We start from the raw sequence: 22,457 nt of genomic DNA, 5'->3' as shown, positions 1-22,457 counted from the left end.
GTAATCTCAAGGGAAGTTTGTTGGACTTTATCACTTGCACACCAAGCAGTTTGGAAATTCCTCTTAGCAATTCAGTAACGAATAGCAGATAAGTAGGAAGAAGGGAAGAGAGATTGGATTGAGAATTAATTGAGAATTAAGAATACATTCTTTGTGTCTGAGTTTGGTGAAGCCTCCAAAGGCTGCAAGAGGAGAATGCTGGCAGATTTGAAGGTAAGAAATTATCTGGAAGGTTTCTGTAGCTAGAAGCTGCATAGATTTCTATAGCACTCCACAGAAATTATATAGTGGACTATATCTCAAGGGCACAGCTGGGGGGAATAGTGGATAAAGGAATAGTGGATAAAGTAACAGGTTTGGAGTCAGGAAGACTCATCTTCTTGAGTTCAAATCTGCCCTCAGACACTTCCTAACTATGTAATCCTGGGCAAGTCACTTAACCCTAGTTGCCTTAGTTTCCTCATCTGTAAAATGAGCTGGAGAAGGAAATGGAAAACTAGTCCAGTATCTCTGCAAACAACACCCAAATGGGGTCCTGAAGAGTCGGGCATGACTGAAACAACTGAACAAAAATATAGCAAGGGATTCTGGCAATAGGGAGATAAGTCTATCTTCTTTTTAGGAATTATTTCTGACTGCACTAAAACATAAACTCTTGGAATGTTAGACACTAAAACACCAACTCTGGAAGGTTCTTCAGAGATTGTTTAGGACCAAATGTTTCATTTTATAGAAGAGGAAACTGAGGACACCAAGAGAAGTAACTTGCCTAAAGTCACATGGTGGCAGAGTTCAGACTAGAACACATATTTCCTACTTTCCAGAACACTATCTCTTAGGGGCCTTTGGGTTTAGAAACCTTGAAATAGCAGCCACCCTTCCCCAACCCCCTCCACCCCAGGACTCTATGGCTGTCAGCCCTGCTGAAGGGCTTCCCCTCTAGGTGATGGGTTTGGCTTCTTGCTGCTGCCTCCTGTATTGTCTACCCGAGCAAATTAGTAGCAGTAAGAGCACTGCACTGCTGACACTGACATTGCTCACAGTTTCCCTCTCACAGCTTCACAAGTCTCCCGTTGTTGGAGCTGGCCCTGGAGGAGAGGGGAGTGGTAAGGGCTGTTCCCTGATCATCCAATTAGATTGAGCTGCTTATTCTGTCCTGGTTATTATGAAATTCAAAATGAAATTAATTCCAGCCTTTCCCCTAGAGAAGAATGTTTTGTGTGTACTTAAAGGGATAAAAGGGAAATATTGTCATTTTAATGTCTGCCATTAGGTCTCAGAATGACATACAGTATCATCTCTCCTGGGTGACATGATATGACATGATATGGTATAACATAATATGATATGATGTGTCTGATGTGTGATATGTGGTATGACATGGCTGATATGATAATGGGATATCATGATAGGATAGTAACTGCTTTTCAAATATATGCAAATTAATTCAAATTAATTGCAATGATCAGTCCAAATTGTTTTCTAGAAAAAAGTGGGCCGATTCACAGTTCTACCAACAGTGTATTAGTATGCCTTTCTCCCCACAGCCCTTCCATCATTGACTATTTCAATATCACAATTGAATGTTTTGATATCAAAAATCATTTTCCTGGATGTGTGGGTTGAAACCCCAAAGTTGTTTCCATTTGCATTTCCTTTTTAGCAACTGGGAATACATGCACATACATATTTAATGGCTGTTGAGAGTTTACAATTTTCTGAAATTTGTTCATATATTTCAATCCTTTACCTATCAGTGATGCTTAGTCTTTTAAATTGTCCTTTATTTCCTACTTCAGGGGTGGAGAATCTCAGACATGTGATAATTCCTGGCCTTTGTCTTCATGTTGTTAAAAGTCTGTCAAATTTTATAAATGTCTGTCTACCAGTAGGTCCTATTGATTCTCCTGTACCCCTTTTTTTTTTTCTTAGTGAGGCAATTGGGGTTAAGTGACTTGCCCAGGGCCACACAGCTAGTAAGTTGTAAGTGTCTGAGGCCGGATTTGAACTCAGGTACTCCTGACTCCAGGGCCGGTGCTCTATCCACTACGTCACATAGCTGCCCCTCCTGTACCCCTTTTTAAGATCGATAAATCCAATTATACCTTATGCTCCTTATTCTCTCTTATTTTTCCTTATAGTCCCTTGCTTCTCTTCCCTTATTCAGCTAATGTTCTCTCCTTTGCTCAATTTTTTTTAACCTCCCCCAACTTTATTTTTAAAGAAATCCCCTTCTCCAAACCTAAAGGTCCTTTTTGGAGGTTTGGGATGAGGATATAGCCCTCAAATAACTTTGTTTCTTTGGGCTTGTTAGTGCTCAATAGAAAAAAAAAATCTATTTCTGCCCTACCTGCTCAAATCAGAAGTGCTAAGTGCATAATCAAGGGTATGATATCAAAAACACCCCAAGGTCACTTTAGTGTCTGGTTGAATCTAGGTTTCCTAACTCGTAGGCTAGGCTTGCAAAGAAAGCTTTATTCATTTGAATATTTATTAAGATTGCTGGTCTCTGGGGGCAGCTAGGTGGCGCAGTGGATAAAGCACTGGCCCTGGAGTCAGGAGGACCTGAGTTCAAATCCAGCCTCAGACACTTGACACTTACTAGCTGTGTGACCCTGGGCAAGTCACTTAACCCCAATTGACTCACCAAAAAAAAAAAAAAAAAAGATTGCTGGTCTCTGGAACCACGAAAAGTTAGAGGAGGAAGGAAATTTAGAAATATTGCAAACCAATCCCCACATTTTACATGTAGAGAAACTGAGTATCAGAGAAGCAATAACTTTCTCATGGCTACACATTTAGGCATCACCTTAAAAATCCCTCTTATTTAAGTCTTCTCTTCTACTTTCTCCCTCCCCTCTTTTTAAGAAATACCTTCAGAAAGTCTTATTTAAGGATGGGTATTATTTTCTTTAAGTTCAGTTGAGTATTAACTCTAGAAAACTTAGTTCCCTGATGACACTCCCTTGGGGGAAGTTCAGTGGGAGCCAGAAACATTCTTACCATTTATAAATAAATGATTCTCAACTCATAGCGGGTTGTAGTTTATAGAACAATTTATTATGCACTGCCCCAGCAGCCCACCAATGTAAATTATATTCTGGTCTCTCTATTAGACTTCAAAAGCATTCATCCCTGCCTGCTGTCTAATCTCTCCTGAAAGGTTAGTGCTGGAGGTCAGCCCAGGGATCCAAAGGAAGGAATGCCATGATGTTTATTGATTAGGATGATGGTGATACAGCATTTAATTTTTTATGTTTCTAAACTTTTATGTCTTTATTTCAGTCAAGATGTCAAAACAAAGACCCAAATGAAATGAATCCTTAAGGTCCCATTTGCATCAGATGCAACATAACCACAGGAGAAAGAGATCCTGTAAGACTGGTGCCTAGGAGGTATATCTGTTAATAGAAGGTTAATCCAGCTAAGCTGGGTGAGATTCAGCTCCAGAGAGCTGGCCACCAAAGTATGACTGATTTTCTCTAAGATAGCTTATAACAACAACAACAACAACAACCAATAACTATTTATACACACATATAATTTTGCATGTGTATAGGTATCTGTATATACATTAACATATATATTATACATACATACATACATACATATACATGAGTGGGGTAGAGGTGAACAAAAGAAATTGAGGAAAGGAAACAATACCAACAGAAAGGAAGGGAAGCAAGGTCATAGGAGAGAGGAATAGGAGAGGGTAATGAATACAACTAGACTTATTGATCTTAAAACAGGCATATATAGAAATTGGAAATCTTATATAAACAAATGTTGAAAACTATTTCTACATGTAACTGGAAAATAATAAAATACTTTTATTTTTTAAAAAAGAGATGGCCAAATGACCATCCTTTTATTAATAATGTGCTGGCCTTATTAATAAAATGATTAAATTACTAAGAAAAAAGAGGCATATATACATATGTATGTATGTATACATGTATGTATAAATATAGAGAGATACATATCTCTATATCCATATATCAACTCATTTTAGTTTCATAACAATCTTGGGTTTAGATATTATTATCCCCATTTTATAGATAAGGAAACTGGGTCAAGTCAAATAAACAAGCAGTTATTTGGTACCTACTGTGTGTCAGGTACTATGCTAAATGCTGGGAATACAAAGAAAGAAAACAAAAGTTCCTGCCCTCAAAGAGTTCACAATCTAATAAGGAAGATGATAAGCAAACAACTGTACAAATAAGATATGTACAGGATAAATTAGAGATAATCTCAGAAAGAGGGCACTAAAATTAAGAACTAGGAAAAGCTTCTTACAGAAGATGGAATTTTAGCCGAGACTCAAAGGAATCCGGGGAAGGAAGGAGGCAGAGATGATGAGGGAGAGAATTCTAGGCATAGGGGACAGTCAGTGAAAAGACCAGAGTATTTTCTGTCTACTGAGGTAGACAGAGGTTAAATGATTTGTCAACAGTCATATAGCTAATGAATATCAATAGTAGGATTGAAAGACAGATCCTCCTCACTCCATCTGACTGTGAGCTCTCTCAGTGGAAAGAGAGTGAGCTCAGCCATGGAAATCACATGTCCTTGAAGCATATATTAACAATGGAGTCCAAGTTCTCCAAGACAGCAAATGATTTAAAATGTATTAGTACGCGTTCCAGCCCTTATCACTTCACATCCGAAGGAGGGGAAATAACTCTTTATTAAGTACCTACTATGTGCTAGTCATGATGCTAAATTCTTTACAAATATCTCATGTGGTCTGGAGATGATTTCTTATCTGTTATGTTGTTTTTGTTGTTGTTATGGAGGAGGAGCAGGAGGAGTTGTTTCGGTCATGTTGGATTCTTCATAACCTCGTGTACCTCTGTCCTTGGGGTTTCCTTGGCAAAGGTACTGGAGTGGTTTGCCATTTCCTTCTCCGGTGGCAAAGAGAGGTTGAGTGACTTGCCCAAGGTCACACAGCTAGGAAGTTTCTGAGGCTGGATTTGAATTCAGGTCTTCCTGACTCCAAGCCCTATGCACTATCCTCTATGCCACCTCACTGCCTCCTATCTATTATAGGAATAAGCTATTACTCACTTTCCCGAAATTCACCCCTTCCTCACCTCTGCCTCTTAGAATCTCTACTTTAGGGGCAGCTAGGTGGCACAGTGGTAGAGCACTGGCCCTGGAGTCAGGAGTACCTGAGTTCAAATCCGGCCTCAGACACTTAACACTTACTAGCTGTGTGACCGTGGGCAAGTCACTTAACCCCAATTGCTTCACTAAAAACAAAAAAAACAACAAAAAAAGAATCTCTACTTTCCTTCAAAGCTCCTATGGAAGCCTTTACCTGTTCCCCTTAGTTGCTAGTGCTATCTCTACTGTGTGTGACTTTGTATAGCTTTATTTGTACTTATCTGTGTATATGCAATATCTCCTCAGTAGAATGTAAGGTCTTTGAAAACAGGTACTTTGTATTTATTTTGTATAAGTGTATGGTTTCTCCTCCAAATTTCTGGAGGAATGGGACTGGTTCATTTATGTTCTTTGTATCCTCATCACCTAGCACATTGCCTGGTATATAATAAGGGCTTAATAAATGCTTATTGATTGATTCATTGATTTGGAAGTAGCACAATGCATTGAGGAGATCAGGGAAGTTTTCATAGAGAAGACAGAATTTTATTTGGGAATTAGATCTGTGATTTCATTGATATAGGGAAGGCCCAGATGAGGAAACTCCTTACCAGTCCAGATTGGTCCTTTCTCTGAAAATTATAATTGCTTGGTCACCAAGAAGTTAAGTGATTTTCCCAGAATCATACCGCCAGTATGTGTCAAAGAAAAGACTTGAACTCAGGTCTTCCTGGCTCTGAATCTGACTCTATCCATTGTGCTGCCAATACCTCTAGAACTATAGAGAGTGGATAGGGATTCAACAAGTGAAGCTGGGAATGGGACAGTATAAGCAGGAATATATTGGTACCTGCTTATATGGGTTACAGAAAGCTGATTGTTAAATTTTCAGTGTGAACATTTATACTTCTGAGTTAGGCAAATGCTTCAAATGGGTCTTGATTTATTGTTTTGTTGATTTCTAGACTTATGAAAGTGATGAAGAAAATATTAATAATACAGATTTTTTTCCCCTAGAAAGAGCTGGTTGTTAAATATTTGCCAGCACATCCTTGGTACAGTTATAAGAAACAATAAGAGCAATAGCACAGATGAAGGAAAGCCCAGATCATGTTAAGGTCAGAAAATAACCTGGCTTTGCTGGAGCATTACAGGTATTGAAAAGGAAAGTAATGTGAGAATGCAGTTATGATCTGCAGCCTACCTCCACCCCCACTCCATTTCTACCTCATGCCCAGTGAAAAGATAGGAAGATAGGCCATCTGTTCCCTCTACTGGGGTGATATACTGGGGATCAGAGCCAAAAGCAACTGCCTCATCAAACTACTCTGGTTCGTAAACAAATATCCTGGGGGCCAGGTGAGAATTAGAAAGTAGGCCTGGGAGCTGCCAAGGAGCTAGGCATTCTGAATTAACACACAACACAATATGTCCAGGTACTTGTTCTCCAAATCATCCAGAGAATACCATGCTTGTGAAGTTCTCTTGGAAATAATTCACCTTTAAAAAAATGTTGGATTAAATTACTAAGAATTCTCATCGGAAATCAACCCAAGCTCTTTTGCTTGACTTCATGATTAGGTTCTTGCATGATTCTGGGAATGCTTCAGATGAAGTGATTTAAAAAAAAAAAGTATGAGAGATGAATGAGAGAGGCAATATGACATAGTGGAGAGGACACTGGCTCTGAAGTCAGATGGCCTGTATTCAAATCCCGACTTCTGATGCATCCTACCCATGTGACTTTGGGCAAGTCACTTAACTTCCCTGTACTCAGTTTCTTCATCTGTAAAATGAGAGTGTTAAATTAGATGACCTTGGAGGTCCTTTCCAGTTATAGATCATGATCCTATGATGCCAAGTCCTTCCCCCTAATAATTCCTGTAGTCAGTCAATAAGTCCAGAGTTCAGAAGCTGGCCTTGACTTCAAAGCTGGGACATCGACTCCCTTCCTTCTGCAGCTATGGAAAAGAGAAGCACGTAGCCCTTTGGCAAACCTAGAGACACTTAACTCTGATTTTTATTTTTTATTCCAATGGCTTTGGATAACTAACTTATTTAGCAAACAATGACTCAGCAACTTCCCACCCCCGTCTCCTGCCAATGCTCTGCAGCTAAGAATGAGAGGCCAACCCTGAACCAGAATCTCCCTCAGTACCTTGTGGCTGCTGTCCAACCCGCCAGCTGTGCAAAAAATCCTAGACCTTGAGCTGGAAGGGACCTTAAAGGGCATCTAGTCCAATCCCCCCCTTTTACAAAGGAGGAAACTGAGTCTCAGAGGAGTCGAGCAATTTGCCTAAGGTCATAGGGAGTAGCAAGTGACACAGCAAAGACTCTAAACAAGATCATGGGATCATCAGATCACAGACTTAGAGCTGGACAGGTCCTCAGAGCTCATTTTTTAGCCTAATCATCTCATTTAGCAAATGAGGAAACTGAACCAAGTAAAGCAGACTTGCTCAAGGTCATACAGGTAGTAAAAGGCAGTAACCAAAATGCAATACCAGTTCCTCCAATTCTAAATCCAGGGCTCTTTCCACTCTCATGTGTCTTTAGGAAACAAACCACTAAAAACTCCCATCCAAATCAAACACTCCAGTCATGGTCTTTTCTTTTCTTTTTTGTGAGGCAATTGGGGTTAAGTGACTTGCCCAGAGTTACACAGCTAATAAGTGTCAAGTGTCTGAGGTCAGATTTGAACTCAGGTCCTCCTGAATCCAGGACCAGTGCTCTATCCACTGTGCCACCTAGCTGCCCCTAGTCATGGTGTTTTCTTCCTCATTCCAACATACCTACAATCCAGTAATGTGGTATGATTGTAAAAGCACTGAATCTGGAGTCAAAAGACCTGGGTTCAAATCTCACTTCTGTTACTCCTGTGACTTGGGCAAGTCACTTAGCTTTCTGAGCCTCAGCTTCCAAATCTTTAAAATAAATGAGGAGGGGCAGCTAGGTGGTACAGTGGATAAAGCACCTGCCCTGGATCAGGAGGACCTGAGTTCAAATCCAGCCTCAGACACTTGACACTTACTAGCTGTGTGACCCTGGGCAAGTCACTTAACCCTCATTGCCCTGCAAAAAAAAAAAAAATAAAAACAAAATGAATGAGGAGGTTGAACTAAATGACCTCTGAAGTCCTTTTCAGCTCTAGACCTATGGGCCATGTCTACTCTGAGGCCAATAGTTCAAAGCATCTATAGGTTCCTATTGTTTGCTGGTAGGTATAGGAAGTGACCTATATTCTTCACTTTCTACAACCCACAGTTCTCCCTCCCCTTTCCTTTGTTGCTATAGATGTAATGTGGCACTTGGGTCTTTTGAGGAAAGTGCAAGCTCTCCCCATCGCTGTACTCACATTTTTCAGTCATGAGATGGTCTATAAACCCCCCATTTCACTCCATTCAATTTGACTAGGTTCCAGACTCCCCACCTCTTATCCCCCAACCGATTGAAATGCAATCCAGTTAATGGTTAAGGCAAGGCTGAGTGCTGTCCCCTTCATGTCACCAATTAGCTTTGAGAGGAGGAAATTGTGCGCAGAGGAGAGCCAGAGACTATGCCGTGGTTCTTTTTCTTTGCCCAAAGATGAGGCAGTACATACCCCTCACTGCTGGTCTTAACTAGCCTGGACCTAATGAAGCTCAGTGTTTTTGCTGATAGACTTGCAAATGTATAGAGCAATCATGTCTGAAAGCAGACAAATTGCTTTGCTTTTTTCAGTTTACAGGTCAGAACATTTTACATGTGACAGTCCTTCCAAAGAGAGGGGGTTATTTGCCTGAACATTATTCACATACCGAGGCCCTCGAATCAAAACATAGTCTTCTGTCTGCTGCTTCAGTTGCTAATGTGTTTCCTCTCTGCAAGAACCAAAAAAAAAAAGAAGAAACCACCAAACGTCCCTACCCTTCCATCCTGCTGGATTCATTTTCAAAGGCCTAGGCTTTTTTTTTTTTAATTGGAATGATTCTGCAAACTGATCAGTTTAGGTTTCATTTCCATTTGAAAAGGAACTGAAAGGAGAGTGCATTTAGTACGGCTATAGTATTTTGAATATTCATGTTTAGTGATCACTGAAGCAAGTTAGGGAATCATGGGATATAAATTAAAAACTGGAAGGAATCTTACAGGAAGAGGAGTCCAAACAGCTTCCTTTAATAGAGGAGGAGTGTGTGGTAGAGAGATTAGTTAGTGAGTGTCTGTGGTAGAATTTGAACCCAGGTCTTCCTGATTTCAAGTACAATGTTGTGTCCACTATCCCATGCTGCCTTACCAGGAGATACACTCATAGTTACCCACCTACCCTTAGAAGCAAAAAGAACATTTTTGGAGGTGGGGAGGAAAAAGAGTCTGTGATTTTATTGTTGTAAAGAACTCCCAGGCCATTAATTCCCTCTACCAATGCAGACAGATAACTGTTTTGCAATCTCTATAGTTGCCTGGGTCACTGAAGCCTCAGCGAAGTGTAACTGGAAATGTCAGAGAAAATGGGTCCATGCTCCTTTGAAGCTTAGGAAAGTTGTAGGGCTCCTACTGTCTAAGCTACAGTGGAATGACTCAACCAACCAGTATATACCAGAGATGGGACTTGAACCCAGGCCTTCTTAGCTCCTAGGCCAACTCCCTATCCTGCCTGCCTCAATTCTCCCCCTGCTCCAGTCCATTTCCATTCAGCCACCAAAGTGATTTTCCTAAATTACAGCTCTGACCATGTCAAGACCCACACCACACTCAAGTCCCACAACCTCCAGCATTAAATACAAAGCCCTGTGTTTGGCATTCAGAGCACTTCATAACCTATCCCCCCCCTTCTACCCGTTACTCCCCAGCAGTTACTGTCTGATCCACTGGCCCTGTTCGCCTTCCTGTTCCACAAACAATACACTCCATCTCTCCACTATCGCCCAGGCATTTTCTCTGGCTGACCCCATACCTGGAATGGTCTCCTTCCATATTTCTGCTTACTGACTTCCCTGGCTTCCCTTGAGCCCCACCTTAATTCCCACCTTCTACAGGAAGCCTTTTCCAACCCCTCTTAATTATAGTGTTTTCTCTCTCTTAATTATTTCTGATTTATCCTAAATATAGCTTGTGTGTATTTGTTTACTTGTTGTCTTCCCCATTAGGTAAGCTCCTTGAGGACAGGATTGTCCTTTTCCTCTTTTTGTACCTACAGCTTTGCCACATTTTTTTTTTTTGGTGGGGCAATGAGGGTTAAGTGACTTGCCCAGGGTCACACAGCCAGTAAGTGTCACGTATCTGAGGCTGGATTTGAACTCAGGTCCTCCTGAATCCAGGGCCAGTGCTTTATCCACTGCGCCACCTAGCTGCCCCCATACCTACAGCTTTGCACAGTGCCTGGCCCATAGTAGTTGTTTAATATATGTTTATTGACATATAATAGAGGAGATGGTTGGGTTTGGGGGTTTTTTTTTGACTGACTACACCAGGTACTAGGTCTAGAAAAGAACATAGAATCATGATTGAGAACCAGAAGTTACCTTAGATGCTATCTAGTCTAAAATCCTCATTTTACAGATTAGAAAGCTGAGACCAAGAAAGAGTTAAGAGAATTTCCCAAGGTCACACAGATAGAAAATAGAATTGAGATTTGAAACCAGGTCCTTTGAATTCAGCATTTTCCTCTCTACCATATCTCCCCAAAGTGTTCCAACTCTATAATATAGAACTGTAGATTCTAAAGTGGGGAGACCTCTGGGTGTCTATGGCTCAACTTCAAGGAGGCTGTGTTTTGACCCCAACAGGTATATAATCAGTTAATTGGAAGTGGGAAAGATTGGTTTCCTCCGACCTTTCCCACCACAGTTGGTCATAATGTGTCTAGTTTGACCATACCTATCCTAATCTCCCCAACACTCCCCTTCCCTGCCTCTTCCCTCTACTGATCAAGTTCCTAATTTTTCCCCTTTTGAAAAGAATGTTGGTCCTTTGAGGCAGTTATAACAGCCACTACCTGGGTACCCCCAGAAACAGCTACCCAAGTGTCATTGGAAAAATTCTTTCACTTCTAGAATTCCCATGTCCTGGGGCAAGCTAGGTGGCACAGTGGATAGAGCCCTGTATTCAGGAGGACCTGAGTTCAAATCCGGCCTCAGACACTTGACACTCACTAGCTGTGTGACCCTGGTCAAGTCACTTAACCCTCATTGCCTCGCTCTTGATATCTTTTAAAAACATCCATTGTATCTTTTCAATTAAAAAGCTTTTATTTTCTCTCTATCCCGACTCCCCTCTAATTGACAAATAGTCATTGGAAGATTAATCCAGTGATGAACCATAATTCCAGAGGATCAACAATGAAAAATACTACCCTCTTCCTGACAGAAGCAATGGGCTCATGATACAGAATGAAACATTTGGTTTGGGACATGATCAGTGTAGGAATTTGTTTTGCTTTGCTATGCATATTAGTTACAAGTGGTTTATTTTTATTTTCTATTTGTCAATTAGAGGGGAGTTGGGATAGAGAGAAAATAAAAGCTTTTTAATTGAAAAGATACAATGGATGTTTTTAAAAGATATCAAGAGAATAAGTACAGTGTTATATCCTACATATTATATAAGAAAAAAATTTATAGACTCAGAATATGCAAAGATTCAAAGAATCACATGTGCACATATAGAGATAATCCTATACAGAGACAGTAGCAAGATATACTCACAAAGATAAAGACCAGTAGCATGAATGACCTTTGGAATCACCTGCATTGGTGGACTGCTAGGCATCCCCTGAAGTATACTGCTACCATCCTTTGTAATAAGAGCACTGTCTGGCCAACATGTACCTATTGGTGTGGTTACAGTAGGATGAGAAATCATCTTTGCAGAGACAGAGTAATTTGGCATCAAACACAATTCAGTGTCCAGTGGCCCAAGAAGGTGGGTGATTAGGAGTGAGGATGGTCTGGCAGCAAGGATTGGAGACTTACCTACTGGGACTGGGATGGGAGGCAGGACTCTAGTCATTGGGAAGACTGGTGAAAGCAAGGAAAAATCAGTTCCAGAGGAGCTAGGACAGTGGGCAGGGTAACAGTCACAGAGCTGAACATGAGGGAAACAAGACAAGAATTCATTTGGTAGGAATGGGGTAAGTAAAAGAGACAATAACCTAATTACCAGCAGCAGGATTTATTGTTAACAAAAGCAGCAATGTGACACTAAGCCACTTAAGTTATCCAGATCTATATGTTTCTTTATATATCTCCTGCCCTAGAAGTTACATTATCCCTAAAATTTAGGGCAGAACTAAGCCTACAGGTTAAGTGACCAGCTGCATGGCTCCAAAGACAAGGAATTAGGCCAGTCATTACAGGTAATTTTATTGATGGGCATCCTTCTGATCTTAGCCACCTGATATCTGATAAATGATAACTCTTGAAGATTAGGCATCCCCCAGGTGGGGACTCAAATATTATTGTGCCTGTGGACACACACACTGATATACTGAGAACCACAGAAATCATATAAGTAGATACACACTTCAAGTAATAGGCAATAAGAAAACATCCTCCACTATTTTCCATACTGGTCAGGGCATACCTGGAGTACTGTGTTTTGTTCCAGGTACTACATTTAACTGAACAACAACAAATTGACATGTTGGAAGTCATCCAAAGGAGAGTAGGCAAGAGCTCTTGAAATAAATATCCTGTAAGATTTATTAAAGGAAATGGCAGATGTTTAGCTTAGAGAAGAGTATGGTAGAGTATGTCTTCAAAAAGTTTATGTGCTCTCAAAGAGGAATTATACATGTTCTGTGTGGTTCCAGGGAACAGAACTAGAGAACAGAGGTGACAGAAAAGCAAGTTTCAGACCATTGCAAGAACTTAAAAAATAGATCCATTCAAAAATAAAATCCTATGAGATAGTGAACTCCCCACAATTTGATGTTTCAAGTGAAGCTTGACTAAAGACCACTTGTCAGATGTGTGATAATAGGAATTCTTGCTTCAGGTAGGGAGTTGGACTCCATGACCTATACAGTCCCTTCTAACTCTGTGGGTTATTGGATGTGAAAGAATACAGCTCAGTGGATGTCAGAAAAGGTGGGGAAATGGATAATAGGTGAGACAGTGAAGACTAGTGGGTGCCAAAGCAGTCAATGAGTGGAGAAGGTGAGTCATCACCCAAGGAACCATAGGGAGTTAGTTGTTTAGCTCTACTGTAGACACAGTTGTTGAAGGTACAAAAAGCTTTTTAAAAATTCAGCCTCTTTAACTCACTTATGTGTTGTGTCTTTCTTGAATGCAGTACATTTCAGGATTTGGAAATGAATTTGCCTCAGAGGATCCACGCTGCCCAGGAGCCCTGCCAGAGGGACAGGTACTGAGTATTCAGTGTAGCTGATTTATTATCTTTCCTGAAGAAGAGAGGCTTAATTATCATATGGCCAAATCCTCATGTGGGCCTCAGATAGTCAACTAAAACAATTGGGACCCATGTAGGATTTTCTAGACAGAATTTAAGTTCCTTGAAGGCAGAGACTTTTCCATTTTTGTCAGCATTCCTGTGTCTGGGACAATGCCTATAACCTAGCAGATTAATAATGATTGTTAATGAAATGATTGGCAATGTTTCATCATGTAGTCTATTGGCTGTGCAATGGGCAAGTGGGGGCCATTGGGGCCCTATTACTATATAATCCCATGCACTGGGCTCAAAGTGTATGGTGTGAGCTAATTACAGTATTTCCCTATATGTGTGTGTGTGGGGGGGGGAGGAAACATCCCCTAAAGCATGAGCTGATCTAATCCCAAACTATGGTCCTCTATGGTTATATGGCCTCCTAGGGTCTAGGGGTTCATGAAATCAGTCCTCTATAATCCTGCACCATCAAAGACATTTATACCTGGGTCTCCCTGCATTGGATTTTGTTACATTTTAATGTGAGTGCTTAATGACTGGATTCCTTTTACTTTGGGGATAGTTTTGCTTATTACTTCTTATCTTTTTAAATTTCAGAATAATCCGCAGGTCTGCCCATATAACCTGTATGCTGAGCAGCTCTCGGGATCAGCATTCACTTGCCCTCGAAGCACCAATAAAAGAAGGTACAGAAAACCAGGCAACTCCTCCCCCTGTGTAGACTAAGAGAAAATTTTAAGCCAGTCAGCTTCCTCCTCTCACTCTAGGGCACTACTGAGTCAACAAGGCATTTAATTGCATACATTTCTTAATCATAAGATAACAGAATCACAGATTCTGATGTAGGAGGCAAAAAGGGTTAATAGATCCCCAAATTCCATCCCACATCAATTCCACACTGAAAAGGACCCTGAAGGACATTTTTTCTAGTCCCCACATTTTACAGATGTGTGAACTGAGGCATAGAGAGGACAATCCTGGAAGGAGAAAGGCAATAAAGTGTAAAGGAAGCCCTGATTCTAAGAACTCTTACGCCTAGGACTTTCAGACAGCCCCTAAGGCTGAGCTGCAGTGTCTCAGAAAAGTGACATCTCTCTCTCTCTCTCTCTTTTTTTTAAAGTGACATCTCAAAGTTGCATCCCTAGGCTATTTCATAAAGGCTTCATTATTGCAGATATATTTGAAACCTGAAGACTCGTAATGGATGTACCAAGTATAACTGAAGCAAATGCCTGAGGTTGAGGAGAGGGGGGAGGAGTAAATGGAAAGCTCGTGCACGCGCGCACACACGCGCACACACACACACACACACACACACACACACGGCTCTCCTGGCCACTTTCCAGAAGCTGATATCCTAGTGGAGACATACAATGACATGTTCATTTCTGGGAAGTTTCCCAGGGATCCTAAATATGCAATCATGCTCTTCCTAAATGCTAGAGCATCACCTGGGTCTGAGTCATCTGAAAGCAACCCAAACGGCTACAAAAGGCACAGGAGCAGAGGGCCACTTTTCCTTCTTAACATCTTCTCCCATACTCTTCTCCTTGCCTGGGAACATCCAAAATGACCATACAACACAGAAATTAGCTCCCAGGACTTGGGTACCATCCCTTTCAAAAACCTAATTTTGATCCAGTTTTCAGCCTTCCCAGAGTTCCTGTCCAAGGTCCTGACTACAACTTAACTCTTCCAGACCCCTATGCTTGCTTCTTCCCCAGCCTTGACAAAGTCAAATGGCCAGTAAACAAAGGCAGCCCAGAGAGATCATGTTTTCAGTATCTTGGAGTTGAAAGGGACTTTAAAGGTCAGTCCATAGTGCAAAGACCAATGCTCTAAAGTCAGAAGATCTGAGTTCAAGTCTCCCCACCACCACCACCATTCTATCACTTATTGTATGACCTTGGAAAAGTCGCTTATAATTTCTGGGCTTCAGTTTCATCATTGTTAAAATGGGAATAATGATATTGATACTATGTCATAGAGTTGGGGGCTTTGAAAACCTTAAAGTGTTGTGCAAATGTGAGCTGTTATTATCTGGTCCAATTTCCCATCTGATGGAAAAACCTATTAATCCTGAAAGTTATCTAGCTTATTTCTGAAAATCTCCGGCGATGGAGAACTCATAACCAACCACCAAGGAAGTCCCTTCAATTTTCAGAATGTTCTAATGGTTAGAAATTTTCTTTATATTGAGACAAAACTTATTTCCCTGCAACTTAATGTGATGGGTTCCATAGAGCAAACTGATGTAGATTTGCTCTGTGAGAGAAGACACACACACATGCAAAGTTTAGGTCACTGACAAGACATTCCCAGCTTCCCTAGAGCTAAGAGCCATTCCAAGTGGCTTTCTCTGTCATTGGAACAGATTCTGAGAACCTGGTAAATTTAAAAATATTCTCTAACATTTGAAATCAGAATGACCCAGAAATTTTCAAGGTGGTGAAGAAGACTTCAGAGGCAGCTGGTAGCACAGTGAATAGAGAGTTGGACCTGGAATAAGGAAGACTTCAAGTCCAGCCTCAGACATCTACTAGCTGTGTGATCCTAGGCAAATTACTTAACCTCTTATCTGTCACAATATCCTTATCTATAAAATGGGGATAATGATAGTATTTACCCTCCAGGGTTGCTGTGAAGATCAAAAGAGATCCTTTGTAAAATGCTTAGCAAGCATTAAAGAACTATTAAAATCCTAGATATTATTGTTACTTTAGTGGTTGTAAAGAGTAGGAAGGGAAGTTCATTCTCTCCTTTGTTTTATTATTTGTTCCGGTTGATATCACCTTCCTCAACTACCTCTTTGGTGAAGACTATACGATGGAAAACACACAGAAAAAAAAAGTGACTGATCCATTGTTTGGGGTGCCTTGGCAAATACTGAAAGCTTGGCTGCTAAGAGAGTGGTGGATTCCCCATGTGGCCACCACAGCAGAGACAGGGCTGCTAGTGGGCTAGCTCCACTAATGGGCACAGTGTGGTTGAGTATTGCCTGCCCAACTGAGAGCAGGTGCTGTAAGGACCAGCAGATGACCTCCACCCATTGCTGGTTGTCATCTCCACTTATCAAATGCTTCTATTTGCTGATGTTATCTAGTATGCCAGCTCCAAGTCTGGACTGTGTTTGCCATGCAATTACTTATCAAGACAATTGGACATGCCAAGGACAGCTACTGCCCCTGCAGCTGAGCATGACTCATCCTACTTCCCCTCAGAGTGTGAATTTCATGTGCCTTACCTAGGGTCAGGCAGGGGTTTCAAGTGGTGCCTGGATCAGGACATGATTTTTTTGTCTGTGTCCCTTGAGAAGCAGAGTCATATTGTAAGGTCCTGCTAGTCTGTTGCTATATCTATATGTCCTATGATTAGGGGCAGCTAGGTGGCACAGTGGATAAAGCACTGGCCTTCGATTTAGAAAGACCCAAGTTCAAATCCAACCTCAGACACTTGACACTGCCCCTCAAAAAAACAAAAACAAAAGAATCAGCTATATATCCTATGATGCATGATATTGGAAGAGTAATGAGGGTAATCGTGTGTTAACAGTACCACTGGCAGGTCAATGGTCTTTGGGGCTTGGCTTTTTGACCATTTTCTGTGTGTGATAGTGGTTGGAAACATCACCTTACTTAATCAATTGAAGGGAGGAGGGGGAACCAATAGACTCTCCTTAATAATATGGTTTGTGGTCATACAGGTACAATGCTGGTGCGGCTGGTTTTACTTTGGGTAGGAGAGTTTGCAGTAAATCAAGTTTTAGTTTGTGATGGGCCAGAAGCAAGAGATGGAATCCTTCCCCCACCCACCAGCATGTCCTAAGGTGAATTATCTTGCCCCTGTTCTAATGTAAGTTACTTGAGAGCAGCAAGATCTTTGCTTTTGTATTTTTATCCTGAGCATAAAGCATAGTGCCTGGCATTTAGTATGACCAAGAAAAAGAAGGAATAGGCAGGGGGTGGTTAGGGACTATGGAAGTGAAAAATCCAAGGAGCAGAAACAGTCTGTGGTTAGACTGGAGTGAAAAGGAAACAAGACAGCCAAACAGGTTTGAGCTACCACATCCATTAATGTCTTATCCTTATCCCAGAGTTCATCTCTCTGTCTGTCTCTGTCTCTCTCATTCTCTCTCTCCCTCCCCCCCCCTTCCCAGCCTCCTTAACTTATCCACTGAACCCATAATTAATTTCATTTGAATAGATAACTCCTGGAGAGGGAATCCCTTCTATCACTGCAAATTAACATTAAATCTTAAAGACTTGCCTGAAGCACTGAGAGGTTAAATAACTTGCCCAGGGTTTCAGAGTCAGGACTTTCTTCCTGTTTCTGAAGCCCTTTCTCTATCCCTCATGCAACACTGTCTCTAGATATTGGTTTTTCAGTGGCTATGAAAATATAGTTGAGACCCTGGTAGGTTTTGCTTATTTGGAAAGGATATGAGCCAACATAGTTGAGGACCAAACTAGTTAACTTTATAGAAGCTTGTTATCAAGTTGACCATGTGGTGATGATTCTTCTGTTCATAGGAACTCTTGAAGATCATCTCCTGGACCATCCACTGAGTCACAAAAGCTTTTTCATCTGCAGTAGTGGAGGGAATATTTGCATTGACAAAACCATAGCTCATTGAAGTTAAAGTCTAGCAGAATACCTTGCGTACAGTAGGTACTTGATAAATGTAATATGAATTTAAATGCATGAGGCTGGGCATTGTACTTGAAATCAGGTGGACCTGAGTTCAAAACCCACCTCACATGCTTGTTTACTCGTTTGACCCTGGGCAAATCACTTAATCTCTCTGATTCAGTTTCCTCATTTTCAAAATAAATGGGCTAGACTCATTGGCCCTAATATTTCTTCCAGCTGGAATTCTATGATGCTATAATGATGAAATTTGATTCTAACCCACCCTCCTTGTTTGTCCAAATGAACTTTAAATATGGATGCCTCCTACCTGTGGACAATATTTTCCATTCCCCACAAAGCACAAAGCTGTGTCTGAGCAGGGCATAGAAAGAAGGGACTTGGGACTTTGTAAATTAACTAAGCTTCCTTCACAAGTTTGCTCAAGGCAACCCCTACCTAGTAGTTGGATCTGATCCCAGGCAACACCAAGGTAAAGCCATATATCAAAGCTGCACAGACCAGACAAATGGCCCAGCCTAAACTGGATACTCTAAGATTGTCCTGTGAATAGGAACCTTGTTACTAAGCCTTAAACTATTTCCATTGGAATCCCTTCACCCCCAGTTTGTAGGTTTCTCCAAACATGTTCCTTGATCTCTCTCTCTCTCTCTCTCTCTCTCTCTCTCTCTCTCTCTCTCTCTCTCTCACACACACACACACACACACACACACACACACACACACACAGAGTGTGCTCCATCTTTTCCCACCTCTCCTCCCTAATGGCCCTCAATCTGTGATCCACTGTCAAGTCTATGAGACAGATTTAACAGCGCTAAGGGCAAGGGCCTCCCTCACTCAGCAGAGTTGGCACAGTAGTAGAGCAGAGATTGCCACTCATCTCAGGGCTGTACCCTTTCCATTCTCTGACATATAGTCTGACTCTTTTAGCAACAACATTTACAAAATTTAAGCTACAATCTGACTCATGATCCCCTTGGAAGGCTGGCATACTTCCATCCCTTACAAATCCAGTAGCTGACATGAAATAAGAAATGAGTATGGACAAGAAAGCCTTGCTATAGGTCATTTGACTTTTTCACGCCTTCTATTTCTCAAAAGTGCATTAACCTTTTCCCTCTTCCCAAATAAGCAGCTTTTTAGAATGTCAGTGTTCTAGCAGAATAGTATATTGAATAAGTAGGTCACATTCAGTATCCTAGGTTTGCTGGGTGAACCAGAAGCACAGAATCATAATAATCATAGCTCATATTTCTTTTGAGGGCCTTAAGGTCTGCAAAATACTTTACATACATTACCTCATTTGATCCTTCCCAACCCCATAAGGGAGGCACTATTACTATCTCAATTTTACAAATGAGGAAACTGAAGCTGAGAGAGTTTAAGTAATCTGTCCAGGGTAAATATTCAATGTACAATTTTTTTGTGTGTGGGGGGCAATGGGGGTTAAGTGACTTGCCCAGGGTCACACAGCTAGTAGGTGTTAAGTGTCTGAGGCTGGATTTGAGCTCAGGTCCTCCTGAATCCAGGGCCGGTGCTTTATCCACTGCACCACCTAGCTGCCCCCTCAATGTACAATTTGAACTTAGATCTCCTTGACTTCAAATCCACTCTGCCAAAGCTGCCTCACAATCACAGAATCTCAGAGCAGGAAAGAAAGTTCATCTAGTCCAATCCCTTTATTTGGAGGCTGAGAGAAATAGAGTTGTTTTCTTACACTGGAATCATAAGGGCCAAAGCACTTTAAGGATTTAGGGTGAATAAAAATTGTGCCTTACACGTGGAATAATAGTAAATAAGTCATCCTGGTTTAAGCTAAAACTTCACTGAGACTTTGGGGGCACCATTTCCAGCCATTAAAAGTTTGCAAAGCACTTTATGTAAATTACCTCATTTGAACTTCATAATGAAGTCAGTGCCACAGGTTTTACTAGCATCTTCATCTGCAGATGAAGAAACTTAGGGAGGTCAAAGGGGCTTGGCCATGATCACAAAACTAGCAAATAGCAGAGGTACTATTGCAAATCAGGGCTTCTTGAGTCCAGGTGCATATTGCTCTCCATTATGCCATGGGGGCTCCATGCTGGTGTATTTGTCAGACATAACTAGAGTACTTTGACCTTTATACAAAATACCATTGTTACCACTATCACTACCTCACAGTTTTATCCTACGCAGCTAGCAGGCACAGTGGATGGAGTACTGGACTTACAGTCAGGAAGACAAATTAAAATCTGGCCTCAGACTCTTATTAACTGACTGCTGTCTGCCTCAATTTTCTCATCTGTAAAATAGGAATAATAATAACAACATCTGCCTTCTCCTTCTCTCCCTCCTCCTCTCTTCTTCTTCTTCTTCCCCCCTCCTCCTTCTCCTCCTCCTCCTCCTTCCAACTGTCCCCTTACATTTGTATATTGCTGCTACTACCTCACCTTTATATAATACTTAGCGGTTTACAAAGCACTTTCTTCACAATAGTCCTAATGAGACTGGCAGTGTAAGTAGATTGATTATTCCCGGCTTATAGATGAAGAAACTAAGATTCAGATAGGCTGAGCTGGAATTAAAATTCCAATCCAGTTCCTTTTATTCCATTTCCAGAGCTCTTCCAATTCTGTAACATTTGGTCAATGTCCGTAATGCTATAATATGAAGAAAAAAAAAACCCATGAATTGAAGCAATAACAGGGTAATTGTTATCAATGCTATTATTAATAAAAATGGCAGCAAATGAGATGTTTCCATTTGTTGTGAGTTATGCCAACAGACATAATAGTGTTGGCAAGGGTGTTCTACAACAATTAGCTTCAAAATGTGATAAACAAATGGATTAATATTTATAATCATTATAAAGATGAACCAAAAAAGATGTTGGAAAGTAGCCACCATAAGAAATATGGAACTCACAGCATAATGAGACCAATAACTTCTAGCCAACAGAATAGATGTATTTTTATTAGCCTAATAAAAGAAAAGAAACTATTGAAGATGAAGAACCTCAGCTACTTTTATGGAATGTATAATTTTGGATAGATGGATTTTCTAAGTAGCTGAAAATAAAACTCAAACCAAGTCAAGAAGCACTTATTAAGGGCCTACTGTATACCAGGTACATTGAGGATAAGAGGGGAAAAGGCAAAAACAAACCCCAGTCTCTGTTCTTAAAGAGATCCCAATTCAATGAGGACACAACATATAAATGATTATGTACAAATGATGTAGAAGAAATGAATTAGAGATAATATTAAAACATCAAAATTGTTACCTTAAATATCAAAACTTTAAAAAAAATCAAAACTTTTAAATTTCAACTATTTGAGTGGAAATTTCTTGAAAATGTGTTCTTTGCCTTCTTAAACAAAGAGTCATATACATAATTCAACCTTTTCTTGATGTTAGGACCTACTTTCTCTCTAGTCTATGATCATCAGAGCATCTCTGCAGTGTTATACCCTCTCCTGTCAATATCCTGAGATATTGACAAACCATCCTGGGATGTTTACAAGCTGGGACCATAGATGGTGAGGGGCCTGGAAATCATGTTATATATTTTTGAATAATATTTAATTTTTCCCAATTACATGTAAAAACAAATTTTAACATTCACTTAAAATTTTTTTTGAGTTCCTAATTCTCTCCCTCATTGCCTCCTCTCCTTTACCTTCCTTGAGACAGTAAGCCATTTGATATAGGTTATACAGAAATCATGTTATATGAGGAAGAGTTGAAACAACTGTGGGTATTTCAGCTTGTGAGTATTGCAGAAGACTGAGATGGGAAACATAATTATCTTCAAACCTTTGAACCTCCGTCATGTGGACAACAAATTAGAGTTCTCTTTGGCCCTAACCCTCACTGGAACCAGTGGATGGAAGAGGAAAATTTCAATTTAGTACAAGGAATAACTTTATGATGATTACAACTGTCTGAAAAAAGAACACTCTTCCCTAATGGGGTGCACATTTTCTGTTACTGGAAAGGCTTCTTAAAAACACTGAATGTCAAGGATATTGTAGAAGGGTTTTAGGCAGAGGGCTGAAGTGACAGATGAAGTCCAGTCATAAATTCTATCATTATAAAAATTAATTATTGTACTATACTGTTCATTGAAGGCTGTAAGACTATTTGCCTAAACACAAAATTACCCGCAAACTGCTGTGCTTTTTGAGTTCTTGTGTCTAGTTTTTATAGTTTTTCTGTCTTCCCATCCCTTCTTGTTAGGCTGTTAGCTATCACCTCTTGCTAGCAATGTGCCTGCTTGTAGGATCCTTTCTCTCTTACTCTAATTTGATAATTCTAATCTTCTGAGGCTT

The 22,457-nt window shown here is 40.6% G+C and overlaps 1 protein-coding gene across 1 annotated transcript in view; it reads left to right on the top strand.

Annotated features, from left to right (window-relative positions):
* The window catches only part of HGD (homogentisate 1,2-dioxygenase), an 83,517-nt gene continuing 61,060 nt past the window's right edge, over positions 1-22,457 (top strand). Inside the window, exons 1-3 of the mRNA XM_043991082.1 lie at positions 1-213; positions 13,381-13,452; positions 14,092-14,180. Of these exons, the coding sequence (XP_043847017.1) occupies positions 196-213; positions 13,381-13,452; positions 14,092-14,180 (179 nt within the window). The 5' untranslated portion in view covers positions 1-195. The remainder of the gene's footprint in view (positions 214-13,380; positions 13,453-14,091; positions 14,181-22,457) is intronic.

This window comes from Dromiciops gliroides, chromosome 3 (genome assembly GCF_019393635.1).
Source record: "Dromiciops gliroides isolate mDroGli1 chromosome 3, mDroGli1.pri, whole genome shotgun sequence".
In the NCBI taxonomy this organism is placed as follows: Eukaryota; Metazoa; Chordata; class Mammalia; order Microbiotheria; family Microbiotheriidae; genus Dromiciops; species Dromiciops gliroides.
The sequence above is the reverse complement of the archived record's forward strand: the minus strand, read 5'-3'. Positions and strand labels throughout refer to the sequence as shown.